Here is a 12,489-nt window from a genome sequence, read left to right as displayed (position 1 = left end):
TTCCTCAAAAATGCAAAAATAAAGCAGAAGGGCAAAAACAAATTTACAAAAATGTTAGAAATAAATTCCATGGAGATAAAAATTAGCAATTAGATTCCACAGAGGCCTTCAGTCTAAAATCCCAACCGACCCATGTGCCTTTTCCAGAACAGATAGTCAGAGTTTGAATGCATTTCCTGAATACCATAAAAACTACTTCCTTAAGTTTGAAAAGAAAATACTTTAAGAGAATAACCAAAGGCTTTTACAGGGAAGTAGTTTCAGCAAATAGATCAGCTGTGACTTATTAAGAATATGGAACTACATTTTGGCCACAAATTAAGGAGAGAGTTTTAGTTTGGCATTTATTTTGGTCAAGTTGTTCATCACTGGAAAAATATACATGTGATGTTTCTGGAATACAGCAGGTCTTGTGTAAATACAAGCTCCTTTACCTTATCTTATATCTATCTCCTCTTCTGTTTATCTCCATGATAAAAGTCTTTACTGAGAACTGGGTTCTAAACCTCCATGGCTGCTGCACCTGCTCATTTAGAGCATGACTGGAAAAAAAGAGCTGCTTTATCCTATTCAAAGTCACAACACCAAGTCCATGTTTGTGAAAGTGAACTCCGTCTCCTCTCCTAATCCCTAGCTGGTAAATCTGCGGAGGTTTGACCAACAAACTTTGTGGCTTTCTTCTTAAAACCATTCACATTGGGCCAAAGATGACATTCAAAGAACAGTATTGAACAATGTGTAAGTGACTGTGGCATAAGACCCCCCAAAAACATGAATGTGAAACAATATCTAAAGTAAAAATGTACCCTGACTAAATATTTTAATATTAAAAACATAATGCTCTGACAATGAAAGCTCCACTCATTGGAGCTGGATGTTCCTGTACGTTGAATCTCATACCTAAACGTATTCAGTTTTTAAATTTAGACGAGATCAGAATTATTCAGATCAGCAAGATAGCCATCTGCTTTCCAGCGTGCAGCTGCTAGCCTTGAAACAGCAACTTTCCGTGATTCATAACTTATTCATCCCAGGGTACATGCAGACATCTGCTTGATCATCAGTTCAGCTCATCATAGCAGTTTGCTTTACCATTTCATAGCCTCTGCCTAGGTAACACAGTGAGCCAGGAAGCCAGCCTTCTTCCACACAGAGACCCTCTGAGCATCTCAGGACTCATGGCCCATCTGGAGAGCACACAGGTGCATATGTATGTACAGCATGCATTATCAGACACCCCATTTTCAAACAACAGGAATGTCCATAGCGGCTACCACTTCGCTCGCTCAGGGCCAGGCACTGTCTTTCTCCCCTTAACTTTATTCCTTTAGTTTTTTCATTGACAGGTATTCATTGCACATAGTGATTGGGTTCAGTGTGATACTTCAGTGCATATATATAGAACAGACTGATCAAATGGGGGCAATTAGCATTCCCCTCTCCTTATCATTGCTTTTATATTTGGAAGCTTCTAGCACCTCTCTTCTAGATCGTCATAAAATCTACAATAGGTTATTGTAAACTATAGTCATCACACTGTGCTGCAGAACACCCCTCCTTCTATGTAGCTGTGTTTTGACATCTGTTCTCCACCTTCCCCTTAACCCCTATGACCACCACTCCCTACACACACACGTCCCAGCCTCTAGGAAGCACTAGTCCACATTCAGGTAGACTTGTTACAGCTTCCACACATGACAGAGAACATATGGCATTTACCTTTCTGTGCCTGCCTTATGCCACTTCACACAACACCTTCCAGTTCCATCCATTCTGCGGCAAATTACCATATTTCAACTGGCCTTTCTGCTAAATAATATTCTATTGTGTTTAATATTCTATTGATTCTATTGTGTATCTATTCAACCCTAGGAAACTGATGGTTGATTTCATATCTCTGCTTGTGTGAATGCTAGGCATTTCACCTTTATTCTCATTACAACTCTGGAAAATACCTATTATGATCTTCATTTTGAAAATTTTATTTTGCATGAGCAAATCAGCAAGATTGAATAATTTACCCAGTGCCGCTACAAGTGGAAATGGTGTAAGTTATCTGAGCACAGACATATGCGTTCTCAAACCCAATTTTTTTCAACCATTAATTAAGCTTCACATTTGAATTGTTATTGAATAACTGAAATATTCTCATCACATCTATAGAGCACAAGAGGCAGCACCCGACCTGTGCCTTTCATTCTCAATCTAGACAACTTTTTGGAAATTATAAAGCACTGGGTGCACTGATTGACTCTTTTCACAGGGACAACTTTAGGGAAGCTGGGCTACCCATTCTTTTACTTTCCGTCACTGATGGTAACAGCCTGAGGCCAATGAAGAATTCAGAAGAACACACTTTTCTGGGATCTGAGTGAAAACACTTTGTCTACACTAACTTGGAAGAAGTACTTACAGAAGATACAGAAGATTCTTTCTAAAGGAGACCAACTTTATCAAATGCATAAACATGTCTAGATAGATAGACAGACAGATAGACAAAAAATAGTTACACAGACATAGATGGGGTGGAGCGTGCTGAAGATGGAACCCAGTGCCTCACACGTGGTAGGCAAGCACTGTGCCACTGATCCACATCCCCAGCCCTGCTTATTGGAGGCCTGCATCAAAATTTTTTGTGCAATTTGTTTGTTGCTCTCTATTTATTTACTAACTAGGTTGTGTATATGAAATAAGAGAACTAATTTCAAGTATTGATTCTGTGACCTAAACTTGGTTAGGATCTTGAGTCTCACTTTTATCATCTGGAGGGGGAAAAAGGAAATAACAACACCTTTGTTCTGTCTTTTTAAAACAATAATACTAGAGAACAACTTGAATGGCATAAAAAAAAAGACCATAAAATACAAGTATAAACAACTGTCAAAAATCATATTCAGGTATACAATATGTGTCAGGATCACCTCTTGTTTAAAAAGGGAAATATATGTTGGTCTCAAACTTTCAATAATCCTCCTGCCTCAGCCTCCCAAGTGCTGGGATTACAGGCATGCACCGCCACACCCAGTTTATTTTCTCCTTTCTGATTAGTTATGTTGGCTAAAATTCCCAAAATTATAACAACCCATACCTTCATCTGATGAAATATAATCTAATTTTAAGTAATAATGAAAAACTATAAAACACAGTAAGTTTAGAAGGCAGACATCTAAACACTTGGTAGCCAGTTTAAACCACCTTCAAAATTCTATGCCATTAAAAAGCAGGATTCATTTATAGGCTGTCTATAAGAAATCTACATTAAATGCAATGGTAGAACCTGGTATGGTGGCACATGCCTATAATCCCAGCACTTGGGAGGCTGAGGCAGGAGGATTGTTGCAAGTTCGAGACCAGCCTGAGCTACAAAATGAGCTCACAGCCAGCCTGAACTGCATAGTGAGACCCTGTCTCAAAAAAGACAAAATAAATAAGTAAATGAATAGATGCAATGGTACAGGGAACTTAAAGTAATGGAAGAGAAAATGGTTCATAGTGGAATCTCATTTTCACAATAGTTAGCTTTGAACAGTTTCTGCAAACAATGAGCAGCCCTGGCTCTTTAAGGTTGTGTCATGTGAGCCTCTATCACAACACTTTGACAACCTCTTAACACATAACCTTATCCTAGGTGTGTTTCTCTTCAAAGCCAACTCGTTCAAGACGTTATTTCTTCTTTAACATTGAGCGCCCAGCCGACAGCACAGAACTCGGTCTTGAGATTCTCTAACACGCGTATGTCCTCCCTGAGGCACATCACGGCCCTGTTGTGCTTGGGAGCACAGGACCACACACCAGCACCATGTTACGGGCACTTTAAACAGTCCAATCACCAACAAAGAGCACAAAACGTACAAAATGACATTCACAGAGCCCTGAAAGCACGCCTGGCTAAAGTGTAAGAGCCAAAGCAGGAAGGGAAAGCCTTCAGTCTCCGCTGGGAGAATGTGTGTCATGCCATTCAAATTTTTTGTCACACTGTACTTATCCAAGAGTGACAGTGAAAGGAGTGCGTTACTTTGGGGTTAAAAAATATTTCAGTGAGTACAAAAATTCAAAATATGGAATCCATTAATAAAGAAAATCTACTGTATTATATAAACATTAATCAAAAGGAATCTGGAATTCCTTTCAGTCAAAACAGACTGCAGAACAAAGTTGCAGGGATAGAGGGATGCTGCCTAAGAAAAAAGGGTCAACTCACCAGGAAGAAACCATAAAACAAAAGGGTTTAAATACATGAAACTGAAAGTGATAAAAGAAAGGAAAAATGGAAATATCCACAATTTTAACCACAATTTTTAACCTCTAGCACTCCTCTCTTAGTAATTAATAGATCAAGTAGAATGAATATTAGCTAGGATATAGAATCTTTATATATATATTTTGGTACCAGGAATTGAACTCAGGACCTCATGCTTGCCAGGCAGGCACTGTGCCACTAAGTTATACCCCTGGCCTAGGATGTAGAAAATATGAACAATTTCAAGTGAAACAAAATATTTTACAACAATCCACCCCCCCAAAAAAAGCAAAATACACATTTTTTTGAAGACATGTGAAACATTCACAAAAATTGACCACACAATGGCTCATAAAGATATTTTAATTTATAATAATTGAAGTCATAGAAGGTTTACTAGCTTTAATTCTATGATGAAAATGCTAATGGCATTTTTTTACAAAGCTATAAAAATCATTTCTGAAAGGTATGCAAAACCAAAAAGACAAGAACTAGCCAAAGCAGTTCTTAACAAACAGAAAAGCTATCTCAATACTTCACTTCAAAACATACTACAAAGGTATTGTAACTGAAACAGCATGGTTCTGGCATAAAAATCAACATATAGGCCAATGAAACATAACAAAGACCTCAGAAATAAATCCATATATTTTCAGGTAATTGATTGTTGACAAAGACACTAAGAGCATACACTGGCAAAAGGACAACTTTTGTAATAAATGGTGCTGGGAAAACTAGATTCCATGTGCCTTCCCCCATCAAAAGAAAAAGAAAGATTCTAAACTCTTATCTCTCGCCCAGAAAAAAGTAAAGTGAAAATGGATTAAAGACTTACATATAAGACTCAAAACTATGAAGCTATTAGAACATATAGCAACAATGCTTCAGTGCATTAGTCTGGACAAAGAATTTCTGGATGTAACCCCAAAACTACAAGCAACAAAAGGAAGGCTTAACAGATGAGATTCTGCCTAGCAAAGAAAACTCTTCCTGAGTGAAAAGACTGCCTACAGAACAAGAGGAAATATTTGCAAATGATTCATCTGGCAAAGAAGCAATAATGAGACTATAAGGAGCCCCAAATCTCAGCAACAAAAGTAAATAATGCAACTTTAAAAGTGAGCAAATGATCTGAATAAACACTTCTCAAAAGAAGAAACACAAGTACCCAACAAATACATGAAAAAAAAATGCTTAATATCGTTACCCATCAGGGAAACACAAATCAAAAACACAATGAGATAATATCTCACCCTCATTAAAATCACTGCTACCTCAAAAAGACAAAACTAACAAAAGCTATCAAGCATGGCAGAGAAAAGGGAAGTCTTATACCTTTGAGAAGAAAGTAAATTAGTACAGCCACCAAAGAGAGCAGCACAGAGGTTCTGCAAAACTCTAAAAGTAGATCTACCACGCGACCCAGCTATCCCAGTTCTAGCTGTGTAGTCAGTGGAAATGAAACCCACACATCAAAGAGACTGGGACGCTTACATGTTCACAGCGGCACCGCTCACCTTGGCCAAGATAGGCGGCCCGCTCCGTGGTTGGACAGCTAAAGAAAATGTGCTATATATGTGGAGATTACTTTATTCGCCCATAAGAAATAATGAAATCCTGTTGTTAGCAGCAAAATGGATGAAACTGGAGGACACTGTGCTAAGTGAAACAAGCTAGACACAAAAGAAAAATACTGCACTCACACCCTCACCCGCGGGAGCCTGAGAGCAGTCCATCTCAATGCGGACTCTGATTACTGAAGGCTGGGAAAGGGGCAGAGGAAGGAGACCGAGGCAGGTGAGACAAAGAAGACCAAAGCACGTGAGATAAGGCGGCAGAATAAGTATTAACGTTCAGCAGTTCAGTGGGGGAATGACTGCAGTTCACATTAACCTATTATATGTTTTATGATGCATTGAAATACAAAGTTCTAAAGCTGCAAACATAAAAAAAATAAAAATAAAGCTGCAAACATAAACAAGGAGACAAAATGCTAATTATTTAATTATTAGTGCATACCATACAGATGCTTTGAAGTGCCACACTTCTCCCATAGCTATGTATAATTATTACAGTGTTAATTACAAAAGTAAACAATTTGGGGGCTGGGGTGGCCCAGTGGCAGAGTCCTTGCCTAGCATGTGTAAGGCCCCGGATTCAATCCCCAGCACCACAATACATAAAAATAAATAAATAAATAAACATTTTTAATATCAATGCCCAAATCCTTCATAGATCTATAAAGTCATAAAACCTTAGAAAGATATAGCTCAGCGACACAAGTGCCTGCGCGGCAAGTGCAAGGTCCTGAGTTTGATTCCTGGTGCCAAAAAAAAAAACCCTTAGAAGCAAATATGTGAGAAAAATTTCTAGGAGTTAGGCAAGAGATCTCAGATAAGACATTAAAAGTACAATCTATTTAGAAATAATGCCAGACTTCATCAAAATTAAAAAGTGTTACTCTGGGAAAAGAAGTGATCCGATTAAGGAATGAAAACTCCAGCAACACACTGGGAGGAAACATTTGTAAATTATAAATTTAACAACAGAATATTTTCAGAATATGTAAAGAACTCCTAAAATTCAACATTAAGAAACAACAGTCTCAAAAAAAAAAAAAAAGAAAAAAAGAAACAACAGTCTCCCCCCTCAAAAATAATATACAGACAATTTGAACCTATGCTTCATCAAAGAAAACAGGAATGTGGCAAATAAGCTCCTGAAGACAAGGTCCAAAATCATCCATCATTAGGGAAATGCAAATTACAGCCACAGTGAATACCTTGATGCAGCTAACCCAATGACAAGTGCACAGAACAAGCAGGAGTCAGGCGGTGGGATAAAAATGGCACCACTTTCCAGAGAGCAACAATGTTTGGCCTTGTAAGAACCAGTAGTCCCACGCCTAAGTATTTATCCTAGACTAATAAAAACCCTGACAGACACACACACACACACACACACACACACACACACAGAGGAGTAATTAACACAGCCTTATTCATAACCACCAAAACTAGAAACAACCTAAATGTCTTTCAAAGGGAGAAGGAATAAGAAACTTTGGATACATTCACACAGAGGAGTCCTACTCAACAATAAAAAGCAACGACCTCTGAACACAGGCCACACTGAGAAACAGAAGCTAGTCACAGAAGGTTACATGCTGTATGCCATAGTCCAAGTGACTATCACCCTCCCATTTACATATTGAAAACCTAACTCTAAGGTGATGGTGTTAGGAGGTAAAGACCTCTGGGAAGTGATTTTATCAGTGGACAGCATCTTCATGCAAGGGATTAATGCTCTTATGAAAGAGACCTGAGAGAGAGAGAGAGAGAGAGAGAGAGAGAGAGAGAGAAAGAGTGCTCTACTCTTTCACCATGTGAGGTTAAGGTTATAAGCCCCCGAGTCTATAATATTTTGGCAGCAGCACCAGTAGATTAAGACCCTCTACAATCCCATTCACATGACATTCTTGGAAAAGGAAATCTTTAGAAAACAGATCAATGGTAACCAGATGTTAGGGGTGGGGTAAGGATTTGACTACAAAGGGTAACACAAGAAAAAAACTTAGTGTACTGAAATTGTACTATGGTCATTACATGAATCTATGTATTTGTTAAAACTCTTAGAACTATATGCTAAAAAGTCAACTTTGCTTCATATAAAAAAATTATTTTCCAGTACAGGTTTTAAGCATGCTAGGCAAGTGTTCTACCACTGAGCTACATCCTCAGCCCTACGCATGTAAGCTTTTTGGAGTTAAAAAAGAAAAATAAACTTTTAAAAAAAAAAACTATGGTGAAATTGGGTATGGTGGTGCATGCCTGTAATCCCAGCACTCTGGAGGCTAAGGCAGGAAGATTGCCACAAGTGCAAAGCCAGCCTGGGCTACATAACAAGACCTTGTCTCCAAAAATAATAAATAAATAAATAAATTTATTCTAACAGAATAAAATGTATTAAGTTGGCAGAGCATAAAGCTTACAGGCCTTCTTGCCATATAATTCATTTGTCAGTCTCTCAGGAATTGGTAGGAGATTTATATAAATGAATAAAAGCTATAAATATTTTCTTAAACATCTTTAATAGCTTTCCCTGGAAATATAGACGCTAAATGCTTTTTAAGCCAAGATTAGCTATTAGGAACTGGGTACCTAATTATTGACAGCTACACTATTTTTATATCCTCATGAAACCCTTGTTATTATACCTCACCCAATTTATATAAAAGAGAAAAAGATTTCTGTTGACAAGGCATCTGATTTGAAACATATTCAAACAAGTCAAATATATATTATTTGTAAGAGCAGTACATCAACCCCTAAAATATATACTAACTACTCGGGGAAGGGAATGTCCATCCACACTTTTATTTCTTTCTCTCTTCTTTATTAGCCTTGCCTCAGACCAGGAGTAACTAATCTGCCTGTTCAGAATCTGAAGTCCTTTGGGTGAAACTATGTCACTGAGATGGCCTCAGGTAAGGACAGGGAATACCCTGACATTCTCTTCCATACGTTGTCAAATTTAATACCATTGCCCAGTGGTCTCTCTTCCTTCTTCCACTTGGACTTTGTTATAAAAAGGTCAGAATGCCTCGATGTGCCCCCCATACACACCACACACTCACACACACACACAACCAACAGCACCACATGGGAAGGCCATGCCCCTCTTGTCATTACTTCCTTGGCCTCTGCATGGAGACTCTTTCCCTGACCACAGACTAAGTACTCCGGGTCAGTTTAGAATTATGAGTGGAACCAAGAGTGGTGGCGCACGCCTGTAATCACAGCACTCGGGAGGCTGAGGTAGGAGGATCCTTGTGAGTTCAAGACCAGCCTGGGCTACAAAGTGAGCTCAAGGCCAGCCTGAACAACATAGTAGAGACCTTATCTCAAAAAGACCAAAGAGAATAATAATTATGCGTGAAGACAAAAGCACTTGTCCGCACTGGCCCTGTCACCTTCCAGCCTTCGGCGCTGGTCCTGTGCTTGTCAGTCTTCTCCCATTTCTTCTATGAAGCTTTCCCTGTCCCTCTGGGCAGATGCAGCAGGAGAAATAAAGAAGCACAGGAAAAGGTAGCCAGGGGCCTCACTTTAATCTCTAGTCTATGCCTTGTGCCCCAACCTGGCTGAACCTTCTGTCCAGGCCTGGGCCTCTATTTCAGTCCTTACAGAGAAATCCACAGGCTTTATTCTTCATTTAATTCATTAATTTCACATAACTCCCATAGGTGCAGGAAGTAAGTGATAGGTTCCACCTATCTAGATCCTTAAAAAATTAATAGTCATGACCCTTACCTTGAAGGAGTTTAAAAAGCAGTTTGCATAAAATTAAAATCCTCCTAAATTACAATGTCTGATAATGAGAGAGGAACAGCACAGAACTGAAGTGCCTGCCCTATACGGAGAAGCCCCCAGAGATCTTCTCCAACTTGAGCCCCATTCCCTATACTCCCAAGACTAACTGCAACAAGAGACTGCGAGTATATTTTGTAGGTGTGGTAAAAGAGAATTCCAACTATACATACAAAGTCTCAGCCCACTTCCTCCTCATGGCCTTGGATTTCCGCACTGTGATGTGCATTATGAATCTCTATCACCGTCATCACCATCCACTTTTGCTTTTAAGTGAGCAAAGAATGATTCAAAGCCAGGTCAATTAGCTGCGGCAGGGCCAGAACTATACCTCAGGCCTCTGGGTTACTTTTGTTACAAAAGCTACAATGTGATGGGAAGGGCACAGTGACCATTGACCCAATTTATGAATAGCCCATTGCTAACATTGTTATTTGAAGCCGTTTGTTAGTTTCGGAGCGATCTTAGCATATAGTTTGTTCCCTCCCTTCTTGAGCGTGCCATTAGCGTAGAGGAAAGTGGTGGGAAAGTTTTTCTCTTAACTGTCTGAATTGCCCGATACAGAGACTTAGAAGAGCAATATGCTAAAAATGCGAATGTAATGTTAAAAATCTAGCGGAGTTTAAAAAAATCCTTCACCCAAGTTTCTTTCAGAACAGTACTACAGTGTTATTAGAAACATCCAAGCAGGGCCGGAGAAATAGCTGAGTGGCGCAGAACCTGCCTGGCAAGCGTGAGGTTGTAGTTGAATTCCTGGTACAAAAAAAAAAAAAAGAACTTACACATGAGAAAAGAAAATATCCAAGCAATTCACAGGGAGGTAAATTGACATAATATTTTTAACATCCTGTTCTTATTGCTCCCAAAATGCTTGTAATTTTTCAAGAAAACCTCAAAATTGAAGAAACAATTCAAAAAAATTTTCACAGGTTTCTTTACCTATCCCACGCTGGCCAGTGTATGCCAGCTTCGGTAGTTATGAATCGTGTTTACTCTCCCACGCCGAGACAAACCCTAGTACCAAACTTGGGGGTGAAATAAGAAAAGCAAAGCGCTGTCCACATGGCTGTATAAACAGCCCCATCCAGAAATTCACCGCCTGTTCGCTACACCGCTCTGCACCCAGGGTCGCACTTGTGGAAATGCCAGATAACAGCCCCGTCACCCTAACATGGACACCGCTCTCTCCTCCCAGGAGAATTGCCTCTGGCTGCATCCGACCTCCAACCAAGAAGCAGCTACCCCTAAATTCAGTGAGGCTGGTGAAGGACATTTTAGGCAGGAGGTGAGGTCAGACAAGTCCAGCTCATCCCAGAAAGACTATCTGGAATCAGCCTCCTGGGGGTGAAAATAGGGTCTGCAGTTCTCATTTCCCAAGGTAAAGGGAAGATCAAATGAGAGAGCAGTATGGGGGTGTCAAGTGCTTTATAAATGCAACAAAGACCAGGGGTGTTTGTTTGTTTAGTTTGTTTGTTCTCCTAAACGCACTGATCCTGCGTGGTTGGGTGTCCTGCGGTGCCTAGACCGCCCTCTTCCTACCCCTTGAGTTATCTGGGACGGTCAGGGGGACTTTGCACTTTCCCTCTAGCTCCTCCAAATGTCACTACCTGTGGTAAGCCTCACAGCAGACAGAAACTCAATCCTTTTTGGTCAGGCAGCATCTGGAGCAGACGGGGAGAGAGCTGACTTCCTCTTCTCTAGTTTTGCTAATCGAATTTTTTGAAACCAGATTCAATTTTTTCTTTCAAAAAAAAAAAAAGAAGTGGATTATACTCTTTCTTCCAGGCTGTTTGTGACCACGGCAAGTGCAAAGCAGCCTTTCAGGTCTAAGACCTGCACCAAAGCTAGAGTTCTAGCCCCTCACTCTTTCCCATTCCCCGTTTTCCACAGCAGACTTTCATGGAGGGAGAGACAGACAGATAGGCAGGCAGACAGACAGTCACACAGAGAAAGAGACAGAGAGAGACAGAGAGACAGAGAGAAACCGAGAGACAGAGAGAGACCGAGAGACACAGCGACAGACACAGACAGAAACCGAGACACTTTCCAACGTCCAGACAGAGCCCTGGTTAACCCCGACCACGCCTCCCCTGCTCCAGACCCAGCCTCCGGCCGACGCACACCCAGGTTCTGCACCCAGGGGCGCGCACCCGGACGCGCACGCACGCACCCGCCGCCCAGTGGGTCAACAGCGGGCGAATCTGACTCTTTGCCAACTTGTAGTCACGGACAGCAGCAAAGGGGCCGAAGACCTTCGCCGCCGGTTCCAAAAACAACACTGCAAGCGCCCGCGGCGCCGCAGTAGCAGCCTCTGCTGCAGCCTGGGTCGGAGTTTCGGACCCGCCTGCTAAAGCAGGATCTTTCCTCTGCCCTTCGCCCCGTCCCCCGGCTGCGCCCACTTAGCCTCCTCGTCCTCGGGAGGCCACGAGGAACAGGGTCACTTAGCCACTTCTGCGGAGGGGGACGAGAAGCGAAAGAGGTTCCCACGAAGCAGCCGGAGGCACGCTCCCTTCCGCCCGCCGAGCTGCCCTGCTCCTGGCGAAGGTCCCGGTCCCCAAGGTCCCTGGGCTCCGCCGGGGCGGGACGGGGCCGAGCAGGGGCTGAAGGGTGTTGGAGGACAGATGGGGCGGGACTGGGGAGAGGGCGAAGGAGACGCGCCGAGGCTCTGCGGGCCCCGGAGCCCCGGCTGAAACTCCAGAACGCGGAGAGGGTCCGAGGCAAAGGCCTCGCTCCTCCTCCCGTCCCCCGCCTCCCCACTCCCGCCTGGACACCTGGTGAAAAGCGAGGTGCGGGGCTACCTGGAGCGAACACCATGACGCCTGCTGCCGCTGCGCCCCGGGTCCGAGCGCGGGTGCCGGGGCGCGGTGGGCGCGGCGCGAGCGC

General features: G+C 41.9%; 1 protein-coding gene across 1 annotated transcript in view; it reads right to left on the bottom strand.

The window, feature by feature from the left end:
* LOC102011257 (chromosome unknown open reading frame, human C18orf42) overlaps positions 1 to 12,474 on the bottom strand; it is a 49,737-nt gene extending 37,263 nt beyond the window's left edge. Inside the window, exon 1 of the mRNA XM_005372642.1 lies at positions 12,405 to 12,474. Within this exon, the coding sequence (XP_005372699.1) occupies positions 12,405 to 12,420 (16 nt within the window). The 5' untranslated portion in view covers positions 12,421 to 12,474. The remainder of the gene's footprint in view (positions 1 to 12,404) is intronic.
* Between the last annotated feature and the right edge of the window lie 15 nt (positions 12,475 to 12,489).

Source organism: Chinchilla lanigera, unplaced genomic scaffold, assembly GCF_000276665.1.
Source record: "Chinchilla lanigera isolate Chin_1 unplaced genomic scaffold, ChiLan1.0 scaffold00001, whole genome shotgun sequence".
Taxonomy (NCBI): domain Eukaryota; kingdom Metazoa; phylum Chordata; class Mammalia; order Rodentia; family Chinchillidae; genus Chinchilla; species Chinchilla lanigera.
The sequence above is the reverse complement of the archived record's forward strand: the minus strand, read 5'-3'. Positions and strand labels throughout refer to the sequence as shown.